Below are 16133 nucleotides of genomic sequence, written 5' to 3' on the forward strand. Positions count from 1 at the left end.
AATTTTTAGAAAATAATTTACCCAGACATGTCGCCAGGTTCATAGTTCAACACTCCTCCATGAACTTTAAAAACAAACAAACATCCCACTTGTTAAAACTGCCCCTGCCCCCCCCCTTGTGAAAATGTAGCTCATTTCCACAATGGCATGACTTTGAAAGATTTAAGCTACATGTATAATTTAATTTCTCTGATGTAGAGGTCACATTTAAGTGCTTTTATATGGAAGACACAGGATGAGAGTCCAGCACAGAGAACAGAACGTTCAAGAAGTCTGAAAACATGCACAGCATGTCTACTCAGAAGTACCACTGAGTTAAATGGAGCATACTCTTCACATATTTCTGTATCCCATTCCTGTATCTCAAGGGGTTGGGCTAGATGACCCTTGGGGTTTTCAAACTTTACAATTTTATGAGAGCATATAGGATTGCAGGGTTGAACAAGTCCCAGTGTGGGCAATGGAGCGATGTTTAGAAGTTTAAGCCCCTCCGCCTCACTTAAAAGGCCAGTGGGATAAATGTGAAGGCCTTGTGGTGGAGCTTGGGGGCGAGAACTGGGTGGTATTCCTAAAAAGGAAGGTATAAAAGATTTATTAAGTTTGGAAGAAACCCTGCTCTCACAACTTTGCCAACACTTGATCTATATACATACTATAGGACAACTGAAATTTAGTGGAACCAAATCACTTTTATTGGGCATTTGAGTTGCAACACAAAAAGAACAATAGATGGTTTTATACAGTTATGGACAATAGTATGGATAAACAAAAAACAAACAAACATGCACAGCTGAGTAAGAAGGTAAGAGTCCCTGCTGAAGCATTCACGGGAGGTTTAGTTTTCACTGTCACTTTCTCCCAGGGTGTGCTTGTCAAAGAGATACTCTGCCATTCCAGATTTTGGTGCCCCCATCTTGCGCAAGTTGGTCACATGGTCACCCAGTTCTTTGATGGATTTGACTTGCTCATCCAAGTAGTGGGTCTCAATGAAGTCGCATAACTGGAAAATAAAACAATGTATTAGGCACACCACACTATCGATCCTGCCAGCAAAGCAAAACAGTCTTCAAAACTATCAAGAAGTCAAGGTTTCCTGATGAAACCATGAGCAAAGTCAGCAGTCAAGGTACTGCCAGTAGTTAAAGCCTGGTTTGACCTTAAAATGCAGCTCTGCCTTCAGATTCTCTTTGAACAGATGTAGCACACAAGTAGCGTGTGGGGTTTTTGTTTTTACAAACTCCCATTAAAGGAGAGCAGCTCAAGAATTAGAGCACGATCTACTACTTGATCCAGGCAGGGATGTACTCCATGCTAAAAATGAAAAATCTGTATCAATGAAGACCAAATTCTGTTGCATGTATAGACTATGCAGATTTTGCAATCTGTCCTGCAGTTTTTGCTAGCTACTAAAGAAGTAAGGACTCTAAGCCCCACCCAAGCGTCTAAAACAAAAGAAAACTATCTGAAAGCTTCTCACTTCTGCAATATTAGTATGCAGTGCAAACATATACCTGGAAGTGTGTGGGCAGGCATAAAGGCTAGAAATGGTCTCTTTAAATAAAAATGGCAAAAAAATCTCATGGTGTCGAGTTCTCTACCCACACGAACACATTCTGTAGTCCCACAGCTTCTCTGAACGCACAGTTCCACCTACCAGCGTGGAATTCCAATTCAGCCCACTTCTTTTACTGTTTCAAATTTCATTTACTTCTTGCTTTTTTTCAATCGCAGCAAGTATTTGAGCATATCATTTACAAAGACAAACATGCTATTTCCATTAATTTCCAACTTACATGGGGGTCATTTTTGTCAGTTGCCAGCTTGTGCAGTTCCAAAAGTGACTGGTTCACATTCTTTTCCAAGTGCAAAGCACACTCCATTGCTGTCAATCCACTCTCCCAGTCATCACGATCTGGTTTCTAATAAAAGCAAAGGAAACCACTCTCAAAGCTGAACCACTGGAATAACAAGGATTATTAGTACAGCATACACCTATCAGAATAACTGGCAGGTATTTACAGGACAAATTTAGGGCCCTTTATCTATGAATACACTTTAGATTAAATACTTCATTACAGGGCATGTTCCAGTGCAAAATGTGTCTATTACAATGTCCTCCAGCTCCTGAAACTGTAACTGGCTGCTTCTAACCTGGCTCCAGGCACTGCCAGGTTCCATCTACCTCTCCTCTCATCCCTAATAGCAAGGAAAGAGCAACAAAAACTACAGCAGCTAGCTAAGCACGCCCATAAACACCCAAATGCTCTGAAAGAGCCAAGTGCCGATTTAAACTGCTCTTGATCACACTTCAAGTTACTTGTGATCAGACTTTCCCCTTACTTCCCCTGCCCCCCGGTCAATATTTTTTCCTTTGACACAAGCCACTTGCTTCATCACTGAATACTGAAGTTATATGGAACGCCACATATTTATCTGCAGATTAGAGCTGTTCCCTGTTTATTACATAATCACCAGAAGATTGGTTGATGTTGCAGTTTCCATGGCAACTACATTCTCAAGCTGCATTTTCACTGCAGAACGAAGGGCATGTTCCATTTTGCACATATCTTTCAGCCAAGCACTAGTAACTCAAGACACCTCAAGCCACTTTAAGCTTGAAGGAACTCTTTCCTCATCAGCTTGGCCAGCAAGACCACCTGCAAGTTGCAAAGGACTGTAGGAAATCCTAGGTAGCTAACACTTCATAGTGTTCAGGCTAGGCCTGATGGGACCCACTTTTGGCCTGTGTGAACTGACCTTAACTTTCCTTTTTCATGCAGAGGTGGTAAAGCTGTATTTCAGAAAAGCTGGCCCTACAGTTAGAATTTATCAGAGAAGCCACCACAATAACCCCCCTATGGCTCCTTGTCACACAGTCTGAAAACCAATACTTCAAAGCAAGACGTGATCAGCAACTACACGTAGTGCTGCAGTTTATCTACTGCCAGACTGTACCACTTCAGATTGGTCATGGGGAGGGAATCCAGTTTTGAATCACCCTCATAACTCCATGCATAATTAAAATGTGAATGTTGGTGTGGGTGTTCTAGTTTCAAATTACCCCCAAGTAGTTTTGTACAGGCAGCAAGGAGTTTGTTTACACAAAGGGATATTTCCCCTTCCTCAACCCCACCCTGGTGTACAGGTATAATCTAGCAATGCTACATCCTATGAGGTCCGTTATTCATGAACTCTTCTTAAGCAGATTTAGCTTCTGTATCCTCTAAACTAGATGTAGATTTTGCATCTAATGATACATTCAGACTTTGGAAAGTACATTTTAGTTCTTTTCATAATTTTAACCTTGATCCCAGTCCAGGAAGCAACAGTGCTGTATTTACCACACTTTTACAACTCACTTTGATGTCCTGCAAGAAGATGCGGCCGCCTCTCTGGTTCTGCAACTTCATAAGTTTCTCTGCATGCTCACGCTCCTCGTGGGACTGGTGAAGGAAGTACTTGGCAAAGTTCTTCAGGGCCACATCATCACGGTCAAAATAGTAGGACTGAAAATAAAGTTCAGATTCATTAATTAGAATCAGGGAACCATGTATTTCAACCATCAGTGTTCATATCACTTGACATATGCAGGTGGGAACTTGCTGCTACTGGTTGGCAAATTTATTTTCCTACATGGCAGTTCTTGAAACTACTGATCAACAAATCTATCAAACTTGGCCACATTAAAGGTTTCCATTACTGTATTACTTGTTTCTGGTATACCACACATAGGCTCAAGGGTCTAGAAGCACTGGAGCTCCAGCCTCAGTCAAGCCACAACAAACTAAAGTGACCTCAATGTGGAAAATCTAGTTGACTTTATTATTTAGCAGTAGTGGTGAAAAACTGGCCCTTAACAGCACAATGGTGCTTACTGAACACTTAAAATGATTAACGTGGTCTAGGAGTAGGAAAATAACTATCAAAGTGACAATTATTGATAAGGCTAGTTATGAAATAAATCATGACACTCCAAAGCAGGATCAGAAACCTGTGGCTTTTTTGAGACCATGTTGTCTCAAGAATCCAGCCCTGTATAGTCAGTTTTGACAGTCCAAGTCTAATCCCTCTAATACACTTGTAAAACATAGTCCAGGTGAATAAATTAGTTTTAACAGGACTGCGGAAGCTCCAACAGCAACTTTATAGGTTCTAACTTGCTCAATTGTGTAATTTAGTTGTTTAAAGCACTACTATTCATTTGCTTACAAGCTAGTTGTATGTTCCGTTCTACTTTCCAACTAACGCTGATAAAAGCTCTAGGGTTGAAGAAGTCATCCTAGTCCTTTAGTGGAGTTTGTAATATGGCAGCCTGCTTTAATTAATGCAAATTGAACCGTTAATGCAAGTTGAAATAGGCAGGCCAATCTGTTATTTGCTTATTAGATGCTGCCAGACAAATAATAAAGCTTGTTTTACTATACCAAGCAACAAGCAGTAGATTGCTCACACGTGGTCCACTTATCAAAGTTCACAGCACATTACAGTACATTCTAGCACTCAAAACAGCGGGCATCAAGTGAAAGGCAAACATTTTCAAGGTAGGGTCGGAGAAATGGCTTGTAACTACACCTACACCCAAAATGACATACTGTTTTAAGGTTCATTGAAGATTCTTGGCGTTAACAAGCCCATGAGTCCCACCCACCGGCCCTCCTCCTGGCAAGTTTAAGATAGCCATCTTGAAGTCCTACTGTTCTCCACGTTCACACAGGCTAGTACAAACATTACAGTGGAAGCCTGTTTATACCAAGCGCGTATGTGGAAGGACTGGTTAAAGATTAACTTTTAAAATGCAATCCCCTTTTATTCAGAGGCAAGCATACAACCAACTACTTATTTGTGAGTCCACCCCATGTTGCCTCCTACCAGGGCTGTGTCAAAAGGTGCCCCCCAAAGCCGCTTTCTGCCCTCCTCGCCGGTCCCGGCAGCGCAGTGCCCAAATGTTTGCCAAACCCCAGCGGGCCCGGCCTGCCCCCCCCCCAGCCAGTGGCGCAGAAGCTGCATTGACCTTTAAGCCGAGCACGGAGCATCACGGAAGGCCCCGCTGGGCGCGAGGCAGGGCGCACCGCGATGCGCTTCTCGTTCCCGCCGCAGGTGCGCGCAGCAAAACTGCCGCTCGGCAGGAACGGAGAACCAAGAAAACCGCTACAGCTCAGCGGGAGCGGATCAAGCCTCCCGTCTCAGAACTGGGTTCCCAGCAGCGGCCAAACAAGCAGCATAGAAATGCAAGCTTCAAGGATTTTTTTTATGGCGGTTCTTCGACTCCCGAGCCGATTCACGCTAGGAACGCGTTGCGCAAGAGGCTGGCCGCTCCAAGGGGAGGAAAAAAGGAGGAGGAACGGAGCGCCTTGCGGCTCCTCGGAAAAAAACAAACCACCAGATTTATTACGACATGAGTAGCGAAGTAGCCCGCGGCTGAAAAAAACCTGTTGGGCCTTTTAAGGCGTCACAAGACGTTGTCGTTTTATGCTCCAACGGGCAGAGGGCAAGCCTCTCTGCACCGTCTGCAGAAGGGCAGCGGAGCGGCTCGAAGGGCGCAGCGATCTCCTCGGGAAAGGAAACCGCTCGGTTGTTTACAGGGAGGAATCCCGAAGGGATCCGCCTGCAGGAGCACGCAGGCCTCGCTCGCCCTCCAAGGACAAGCCAATGCACGGCTAGTAAACAGAGACGGAGGCGGCGCCCCCGGGGAGGGGAGGGGAGGGAGCTCCAGCCGCCGCCGCCGCCGCCGCCGCTTCCATTTCCTTCGCCCCCGCCTCCAGCAGGGCACCGTTCCCTGCTCCAGTTCAGGACCCCCCCCCCCGCCCGCCCGCCCGCCTGCCCAGGTCGGAGCTCACCATGCTGAGATACACGTAGGAGGCGTAGAGCTCCAGGTTGATCTGCCGGTTGATGGCGGCTTCGCAGTCCTGGTGGTAGTTCTGGCGCACCTGGGAGGGAGACGAAGCCATGGCAGCGCGGCTGTAGGTGGTGCAGCTGGGTCGGGCAGGCGGAGGCGCGGAGGTCGGGTGGGCCCGAGCAGGGGTGGGTTCCGTCCAATCACTGTTGAAGCAGGAACCTCCTCGGCCGGGTCTGGTGGAACGTTCTAAAGCCCTGCGCCTTACGTAGCTGCCGTATATACCCGGACCCCGAGGCTGCGTCACAATCCGAGGCGGGGAAAGCCACGCCCACCGCCGCGCGAGGAGGGGGGCGGAGGGAAGGAAGGGGAGCTGCGCTCCGATCTCGCGCCTGAGGAGTAACCGTGACGCAGCAGTTTCTCCGGCGGGAGCGAGACGAGGACTCTAGCTCCAGGGAGAAATCGCTGAGTCGTGGTGTTATTCGAAATTCAAATAAAAGTTGCATGCTGAAATATGGGAATGAAAGACCCGAAGGCAGTGGTACCCTATAGAGAAGGAAGCCAGTTAACGCATAACCCAAAACAGTGTGAACGTGAGCGCGCGCACATATACTTCGGGTAGTGTAACATCCATAGGAGCCCACACCCCCCAACACACCCACACCCCCCAACAAAAATTTTGAGGGGACCATTCAAATAAGTGTGCGTGCGCCGCATCGTGTGATCGATTATGAATGGCGGGGTTTATCTGCCCCCCACCCAATATTTTATTCCAAGTGCCTGGCATCCCCATAACATCAAGTGATGAACTGCTACCCAGAGACTGGAAAAGTAGTGACACAAAAACATCTCTTCTGAGAGAAGAATCATTGTGATGTAGTGCAATGGTTCTAAAAGTGGGTTGCAAGCCAGTGTTGGCAGTGCAAAGATCATCTCCAGCCTTCTCTGGGTGGTGGGCATCTTACCAGCTTGAAAGCAGAGTACCCAAGCAACTAGCTGTTGAATCAGTGCGTTATTTTAATGCAAGGGGAGGTAGAGGGGCAACTGCCTTTTTGCAATTAATTTTTTTAAATTTATTTAAACTGTTTTTAATCCTACTCTTCAGAAGAAGAAGAGTGGGAGAAGGGGGAAAAGGAAACTCAAGATACCAGTTCTTAAAGTTACAGTTCTTTTAACAGGTCAGTTATAACAAGTCTGGTAGCCTGAAGGAATGGCTATTGCTAGGTTGACCAATGAGGGAGAAGACTAGTAGCTGGTCTCCCAGCAGAGCAGCTGAAATAGCCCTGTTGCCTTTTCTTTCTCACTACTGTAACCTGATGGAACAGGCAAGGCTAGGATGCTGTTCAGAGAGAACCCAGAGACAACTGGTCTCTCAGAGCAGCTGATGGCCAGGTCGCAGCTTCCAGAGAGAGAAAACACTTATTCTTCTGTTTTAATGTGCGTTCACAGTTCCTCTAAATGTAGCACCTTCTTTTACAGCAGTGCTTTTTAGGGGTTCCTCAATCAAAAAGAGAGTTGGAAAAAACTGCTTTATAGCACTGTATACATTGCACACATACTTCACTCCTTGACAGGAGAAAATATAGCTGTGTACATACACAGTGCTCATTGTACATAAAATAGGCGTCAAGCCAAAATCAATAAGGCTCTTCTGTGAGGTCTGGTGATATGTTCTGCCAAATGATTTTTTAACAAACAAACCTCCAAGTATACATTTTCTTGAATGTGCCAGGAAACACCTTTTCACAATGATGCACTATATAACTGTACTTCTTCTTTTTTATCATCGCGTCATCTTCAGCATCCTTCACATTTTCAGAATTTCAAAACACTGGCAGAATTGTGAAATTTAGTTCCCAAGTGAGAAAGTCCTGAATCAGCCCCAGTAACGTACTAGTGGGAAGGGAAGCTGCAGAATCAGGTATGGATTCAGAGACGATTCGGAGAGTAGAAAAACACTGTGCAGTGATTATAAAATAGATGCCCTTAGTGGCTGTGGATTCTCTTTAAACTCTTGTATTAGCAGGGAGCATTGTCAAAGGCTTATTGTTTCAGCCCATAACTTGTAGACTGAAAGTCGGAAAGAAGCAGCAGACTTCAAACTGCTACAAATTTAAAAGGTTTATTCTTGTCAAAGAGAGTAACAGGATAACTAAAGGATTTCAATAGCAGCTTGGTCAGGGTGATGCGATTTGATATTCAAAAAAGGAAAGCAACTCGCAACATGCTGAGTACAAATGATGATGATGATTAAAATTTGTATACCACCATCTGAAGATCACAGGGCAGTTAAATATTGATTGATTGTTTAGAAATGTCATGGCATCTAACCTGTTTCAAGCTACAGCTCTTCCTTGGGGGCAATAATTAGCATGCACTTTCAACATGCAATACTATTATGTATATTTGGTTTATAGCTGCTGGTTTTATTTGTATCTTGATAAATTTTATATTTGTGTTTAGCACTTGATTCTAAATCAATTATTTTACATTGTAAACTGCTCAGAGGTTTTTGTTAATTAAGTAATATATAAATATGGTCAAATAATATGTCACAGGAGATTCCTCCATCCTCAAAGATAGCGCATCAAAAGAAGAAGTAGAACCAATAGGCAGCCAAGCTAAGAGAGCCAGGAAAGGAGGGGAGATAGTGGACAGTGTCGGTAGTGGGTTAAGAGACAAAAAAGCAACAACAATGGAGAGATTACCGGTAGGTAAAGGAGGCAGAGACCTCAAAGAAAAGCAAATAAGAGACAAAACCCCTCATGGGCTTCCATTCACTGAGAAGCTCTATATGTATTTATCAGTTTGCACGAAGGGCTCCTCACATATGGGGAGGAGCGGCTACAGGCATGGCAAATGGGACAAGCTAGTCTGTGCAGCCGCATGGTCCTCTTATGCCTTTTGAACATGTGACACAGACTAGTCCCACATGGGACCCCCTTCTACAACAGCTCTACTGGCTAGCTATTTCCAGGCTCAATTCAAAGTGCTGGTTATGACCTATAAAGCCCTACACGGTTTAAAAGGGTAAAGGTAAAGGGGCCCCTGACCATTAGGTCCAGTCGCAGACGACTCTGGGGTGGCGGCGCTCATCTTGCTTTACTGGCCAAGGGAGCCAGCGTACAGCTTCCGGGTTATGTGGCCGGCATGACTAAGCCGCTTCTGACAAACCAGAGCAGCGCACGGAAACGCTGTTTACCTTCCCGCCGGAGCAGTAGCTATTTATCTACTAGCACATCATGCTTTGGAATTGCTGGGTTGGCAGGAGCAGGGACCGAGCAACGGGAGCTCATCCCGTTGCGGGGATTCGAACCACCGACCTTCTGATCGGCAAGCCGTAGGCTCTGTGGCTTAACCCACAGTGCCACCTATTTGAAAGTCTTATTCCCTCATACGAAGCTCCCCAATGTTTGAGATCTTCAGGGAAGGCCCTTCTATTGATCTCGCCACCCTCACAGGATCACTTGTGGACAGAGCCTTTTCGGTGGCTGCCCCCAGATTTTGGAACTCCCTCCCTAGAGAAGCTACACTGGCTCTCTCTCCTTGTTGCCCTTCCGCAGGCAGGTGAAGAAGTTCTTGTTCCAACAGGCTTTGAGGAATCGATTGCTTTTAATGAAAGGGCTGGTGCTATGCTGTTTTTATTGTAATTATCTGTATGTTTTTAATGGATTTTATATATGTATATAGTTTTGTTTTTTCTGTGTTTTTAGCCTTTATTAGTTTTAATTGTAAGCCACTTTGAGTTGCATTAGGGGAAAAGGTGAGGTATAAATATAACAACAACAACAACTTTAAAGCCATGCCCCCCTGCTGTAGTATCTGCCATCCATACAATTCACTAGTACATCACTTTGTCTGCCCTCCTGACATGTGGGAGTTCTAGACATTTGGTACGCTTGTAGGAGCTCTCCTTATATGCACCAAATGCACAGCTGGCAAGGGATGCAGTCCACACATCTGTCAGCAGCAGATGGCCCTGCTTACCTGGTGACACCCTGGTCTCCTGCTCAACATGTGGGAACGCTGTTTGTAAGAATTCTTCTAAAAGGAGAGGCCAATGGATGGCAGGAAGGGATAAGTAAGCAAAGGAGCTTTGGATGCTAAGGGGCTGTGGTAAGAGATGCCGGAGAAATTGTTTGAATTAGCCAGGCATATGTTTGTCTGCAGTTCTCACAGAATAGCTTTGATCCAGCAGAGCACTTTATGGATCTGACCGTACAGTGTGTTTTGAGAAGAAGCTTTTAGGCAGAGTAACTTTTTTTTAGTTTGTTTAGCTGTTTGTTTTGAATCTGACATGTCACCCAGACAGGAAATGAGTGTAAAAGTTCCATTGGGTAACTACCCGGGCTATTACTTGTAGAAACCCAATTACGTCAGGCAAACTATGCAATGCCCTGTAAGGAACTTTGTGCAACAATGAGGAAAAACAAACTACAGAAATATCACCTTGTGGTGAGTCTACAAAGTACTTAAGAGATTAGGAGAGCATAACCTGGGTTTTGAAAATGCCTTTAAGAAAACCAAATCACAGTAAAATGCTATGTCATGTTAAAGCCAATCAGAGTATTAAATATTAAGAAAGCAGAGCTACACAATGCAGAATTAAAACCACAGTGGGAAGTGCCACAGAAGCCCACTGGAAGATGAACCAAGTAGCGTTGGTCAATTACTCATCTTACATGACTCACAGGGGTGCTGGTAATAATTTGTACATTTCCTTGCACCAGTCCCTTTGACATAGGTCAGAATTAGGAAAGGTAATGCCTGCCACTGCCCTGTACTGTGAATGAGGAGCTATTGCTGCTACTCCATAAACCCTAATACATAAGTTGCTGTATACAGTGGTCAAGGTACTGTACTGTTGAGAAGTATTGGGCCACTCGTTGGAAGTGTCTATAATGTCCAAAACCTGTATTGATTTGCCGATCCAATTTTTGTTCTCCAGGCCACAGATGCCGCTGGAAATGCTGACACGCTTATTTGCCAGAATGCAAGAGCCTTGCTGGCTCAGGCCTAAGGCCCATCTAGTCCAGAATGCTGTTCTCACACCAGCCAGCTTGAGCCACTGCCTCCTTTTGTTGTTCTTCTACCAGTTCCCTTAGCCTCCTGGGCTGTCTGCAGGCAGGGATATTGGAAAGCAGTCACCTTGGTGCTGATTTGCTGCCTCAAAAGTATTTCGACGTATGTAGGCACCACCTCACAAGGACCAGACCACCCTACACAACAGAGAGAACATTGTTGAGGGTTCAGTCCCAAGACGAGAAGCAGATGTCCCTCAGGCACTGAGCTGAGGTGTCAGAGGAAAAAATTCCAGAAGCTAAACACAAGAAGGCAAATGAGGGGGAAAGATATCTCTGTTGAAATGCCATTACGGAGACTTTCCACTCGCTATAACCACTTCAGCCCCCTTCCAGCTACTGTGCAAACACAACTGGTAAACAATGAGGCTGACTGGTAGGTCTGATGACTGTGGAAATCTAGCCCTGCCCTTTGCTGCAAGTTAGTGAGAGAGTGCTGCTTGTTTTTAAACAGGGGCCGAACTAGGCAGGGTCATTAAATACCGTATGTCTCTGCCCTTCCTGTGTAATTTATTATGATTTTTAAATGTAAGCTGCAGCAGGGCTGGGGAATTGTCCAGATTGCAGAAGGCAGAAGTAGGGAGCTTTTCCCCTCCCTTGCTGAAGTCCTTTGAAGCTATTTGCATAGGGAGGGGGGAAAAACCCCTCCTTTGGTGCCAGAACCAGGGGCATTTAACCTCAGGTCTAGTTAAATATCAGCTACTCAGTCGTTTCCTAATCCCCATCCATGTCCCTTCTCCTGCCCCCAATCCCTCATGTGTGCTGTCAGTCCCTATTTTGTCCTATAACCATGCCCAAAAGCTGAGCTCACAGTGGCCATTCCACATTCTGCTCATTCAGGAATCCACACACTGCTCTTCATGTGATGAGGGGAAAGCCAGCATGCTGCAACTTGGGCATGTGGGATTTTTAAAAAATAAAAAATAGTTAAACAAATGTGACCGAAACAGCTGTAGAATATGCAAGGGGGTGGGGGGAACCAGCAGCAGCTGAGCAGAAAAAGCCCCCACATATCAGGAGAAAAGAGAAACACACTTCTTGGAAACAAAATCTGCCCTTTTTCCCTTATGGGGTATCCAAGAGCCTGTATAGAGTTCTTACGTGGGTTCCCTATTGGTAGGAGAAAATAACAGAGGCCAACCAGAGAATATTGAGAAGCAAAGCAGCTAGTAAGCCTGATCTTTATTGATCTGTTGCAACAGGCTGCTCCCCTCACATGCAGGAAAGGAGGAGGACCCAGAATCAAAGTGTGCCTGCCCTTATATAGACATTTTAAATTCCCTGCCCTGGAGCTCAAGACCACCTCTCCATACATCATACATGCATCACAGAAGGGGTGTAACCCAAGACCACCCCCCCAGTGGCGTAGCGTGGGGGGTGCAGGGGGGGCCGGCCGCACCGGGCGCAACATCTGGGGTTAGGGCAAATCCATGGGTTAGGGGGCGCAAATCCACGGGTTAGGGGGCGCAAATTACTTGCCTTGCCCCGGGTGCTGACAACCCACGCTACGCCACTGCACCCCCCACAAACATCATACCTACATCACAGAAAAGGTGGTCTACAACAGAAATTTGAATGTTGTTGTTTTTCCTGTCTGTCAGGTTATCTGATAATGCCTTATCTGATTGCCTTTCCTGGTAGTCTGCCCATTCCTTTGAGATGGTGATTTCCCAATTCCTGAGACAATGGGAAGGCTCCCTGACCCCCCTCCCTTCTTGCAGAGAAAACATTTGGTCAGTTTGGGAGTCAAAATGGTTTCAGGTCAGTCTTCCTGTGCTGATCTATGTAAGTGCTTGGTTGGTACATTTATGAACATTTATTATTACACACTCTTCACAAGGCAGAGTCTAGATAGCTTCGTCACACCAAAGAGCACAATTTGGTTAAGAGCTGAAATCTATAAAAAAAAGTCTGGGTCTCACATGCAAAAAAGTAACAGAGTTCTTTGTCCCTTTATTTTGGCATAAGCTGTCATGTGGGAATCGCCAACGGTGTGCCCTTCAGATGTTGCTGAGCCACAGCTCTCAACCGTGTGGACAATGCTCAGGGATAAGGAGAGTTGTGAGTTCAGCAACATCTGGAGAGCAGGAGCCATTTTTGTTTTGCTTTGGCTAATGTTTATGGGAAGATTGCCAGCAGTCCTCTTTGGGAAGGGGTGAGGCAAAGTGAGGGGGAGAAAAGGGACATCATCACTCCTCACTGAAATGTAAAGTTGTGTGCTAAATCCAAGTTAATTTTTGGTGTACTGACTAAAGACAACTAATCTCAGATTTCTAGTAAGGAATTAAAGGACATTTCTTTAGTAGCTGATTGATAAGGGCCCAGACTACAGGACATTCTAGCTAGACCTATTTATTCAGTTTGCTCTAGGTTTGACATACTTAACAAAACAAAGTTTTACTCTCATGAAAAGCCTTTACGCTACAACATTTTAGAACTCCCCTGGTGGTAGGGCTCTTGCGCTGGATTATCTCCTCATAACACTAACTGTGTCAGAATAGAATCTATTGATGAATCTTGTTTCACCATTTTGGAAACATTGTTCCACATAATATACCCAATACCATATACAATTGCCAGAAGGCCCTTGGAACTGGACATCAGTGTCCTGGCTGAATGATGAGGATGGAGACGCTCCTTCAGGTATACAGGGCTGAGGCTTGAACAAGCTTTCAAGTCCCCTAGCTTGGAACACTTTGTTAAGCTAGATGATACACAAAGGCAGGGGTGGGAGATGAGTAGAACAACAAGAACAAAAATTACTAGACTTACGGCAGGCAATCTACTGCATTTGCAGCACCCTTTCTTCCTCAGTCTATCCGCTGAGAGACTTGGGTGCCTTGTCCTTAAACCCCTTACATATTGTCGAGTCCCCTAACTTTTGGAGTCGGGGGGCAATTTGGAAATCTAATAAACTGTTGAGGACACAAGAAGATACCCATTTTGCAGAAGAAAAACTGGTGATGTTCAGAACTCCTATGTAGCAGACAAAACACCTACACATCCAAAGCAAGTAAGAGACAAAAGAGGAAGAGACAACCCCCCAACAAACATGTAACTTCCCCAAACAAAAGCAGACACAACGCTGTTCATAAATAACTGGAAGGATTGAAGACCCCAGTTATAGAGGGTTCAACAGAGTGGAACTATAGCATGGAACTTCAACCGGTGCCTCGCAGTTTGATCATATTACACCAATTTTGCATCAGACACTTTAGTTACTCATTCCCAGGCTCAACTGAAAGGACTGGTACTGGCCTCTAAAGCCCTGAATGGTGTGGGACCAGGTTTGCTGAAGGACTACCAACACCAGTGATGGGGAACCTCCATTCACAGCACAATGCAAGCCCCAAGGATCAGCTGATACTTGGGTTTGAGTGTTTTGCACATAGAGCTATACAAGCCCCACAAATCAGCTGATGGTCAGAGATCCCCCCCAAAAAAGTTTTTTTAAATTAGGTTTCTTATTTGCTCTTCACTGTATGGTTCCAGGGTGGGTAACAGCAGTACATTCATGCAAACAAGTAAAACAGTTTATATAATATTATAAAAACCAAATAAAACGATTTCAAGCAAAAGCAATAAGCTTCAGAAAAATGTCAGGGGACCTAGGAATAGAGTTAGAAAGCCACTACTCTCTATCTTTCACCAAAAATCATTATTCCACTCTTAGGTATATTCCGAATAAATGTGTAGTTTTACTAGCTTTCATAGGAGGATACAGTAGGGAATTCAAATCTGACTTATTGCACACTTGGCCAGTTTGTAATGAGAGTGCTTCTGAGTAGTTGCACTAGGCCCCTTAGGGACTGACTGTTCCATCTGTGTGCATCTTCATACGCATTTCTGAACATGTCAGCATATATTACAAACTTTAGCTAGGTATAAAATCATTTTTTATCAGGTGATATTAGTCATTCATCGTATTATGGAGCCGGCAGACGTACGGTAATTACCATCTTGCCAAGGCCCTCTTAGGCTGGCAGGCATTCATGCTGTAGCACTTCCTCAAGTCATGTGCACAGAAGCAATACTAACCCTCTGTAATTATCACTAGGAGACAGAATCACAGAGGAGCACAGTTTGGGAGAACAAGAGCTGCAAATTCAGTCATCACAGTTTAGCAAGCGGTTGCTGATGGAAAGAGCTACATCTCACTCTTCAGAAACTCGTTTGTGTGAGCGGCAGATCCTTCATGACTGGGTTGGTGCAAGGCACACATACACACACACATACACCAGTCTAGGGAGTAAATGGTAGAATCATTACAGAGTTCTTTGGAAATGCAAAGGTTGGCAAAAGGACACTCAGTGCCCAGGAAGCAGTGCTCCTGTAGAGAATTGCTGTGCACATCCTTTCAAAGCAGCTCTAGGGGAAAAAGCAAAGCACCTTCAATCCTGTGCCATTACCAATGACTTCCAAAAGAGCCAGTATTTCAGTTGCATTACAACTGAGCACTTGTTATTCACCCAAAATTGTGTAAGTAGCAGAGAATAAGGAAACACATTCCATCAACAGCCTTGACTCAACACCTGCAGTCTTAATGCAGATTAAGTACAAATTACATGGGAGCCTCTGTGGTCCAATTTATGCAGACAAAAGGAATGAAAGATTTTTGTTTTGTTGATGTTAAAGGAGATTCATGGGATTAAAAAAACCACATTGTACAAAAAATATGTTTCCAGTCATCTGACAAAAGGCCGCTCTTTCACAATCCATAGCGACTGATTCAACTTTTTCCTTCCTCCTCTTCTGGCTATGTCATTATGCCAATTCAGATTTCAGCTGACGGGACAAGATTCCTCTGACACAAGACATGAACATTACTTTGACAAACAAGGAATTGTTATGAATGAGTGGGTTGTTGCTCCAAGGCCAATATGATAGCCATACCTTCAATTTTCTAAGTCCACACGCAGATACAGAATGTAGCAAATTGAGGAGTTAAAAAGGAAGATCTCTTCTTTGGGTTGAGACCACCTGCTCTTCAAAACACCAAAAATCTGTTCCAGGACAGGGGTGTACATGTGTACATTTCCCTATGCCAGCAGATATCCCTAGTAGCATAGGGTGGCTTGCAAGCATTTGCCCCGGAGGGGGATAGAAGTATGTTTGCCAATGCAACACAAGAACCACCTGGCTCCTTTTGCCTACTAGTATCACACAGTTGCTAGTGCAAGAGGAGTCTGTGACAAGCAGCAACCACAATCTGCACAGTA

The 16133-nt window shown here is 44.9% G+C and overlaps 1 protein-coding gene and 1 long non-coding RNA gene across 2 annotated transcripts; one reads left to right on the top strand and one right to left on the bottom strand.

Annotated features, from left to right (window-relative positions):
- Positions 1-669: 669 nt before the first annotated feature.
- On the bottom strand, positions 670-6145 carry FTH1 (ferritin heavy chain 1). The gene is made up of 4 exons (XM_083589214.1): positions 5838-6145; positions 3360-3506; positions 1794-1919; positions 670-1000 (listed from the first exon to the last, which is right to left on the bottom strand). The coding sequence occupies exons 1-4, from the start codon at positions 5946-5948 to the stop codon at positions 836-838; spliced, it is 549 nt and encodes a 182-aa protein (XP_083445340.1). The 5' UTR covers positions 5949-6145; the 3' UTR covers positions 670-835.
- A 942-nt stretch (positions 6146-7087) lies between these two features.
- LOC310750824 lies at positions 7088-11411 on the top strand. Its single transcript, XR_014542312.1, has 2 exons — positions 7088-7754; positions 10782-11411. It is a non-coding gene; the product is annotated as an uncharacterized lncRNA (long non-coding RNA).
- Positions 11412-16133: the final 4722 nt, after the last annotated feature.

This window comes from Podarcis filfolensis (genome assembly GCF_964270895.1).
Source record: "Podarcis filfolensis genome assembly, chromosome: 1".
In the NCBI taxonomy this organism is placed as follows: Eukaryota; Metazoa; Chordata; class Lepidosauria; order Squamata; family Lacertidae; genus Podarcis; species Podarcis filfolensis.

Coding starts and splice junctions, on each gene's coding strand:
- FTH1 (XM_083589214.1), bottom strand. CDS start 5,948: ATGGCTTCGTCTCCCTCCCAGGTGCGCCAGAACTACCACCAGGACTGC. Junction 3,507..5,837: donor CCTACGTGTATCTCAGCATG/GTGAGCTCCGAC, acceptor CTTTATTTTCAG/TCCTACTATTTTGACCGTGA. Junction 1,001..1,793: donor CTGACAAAAATGACCCCCAT/GTAAGTTGGAAA, acceptor TTTATTTTCCAG/TTATGCGACTTCATTGAGAC.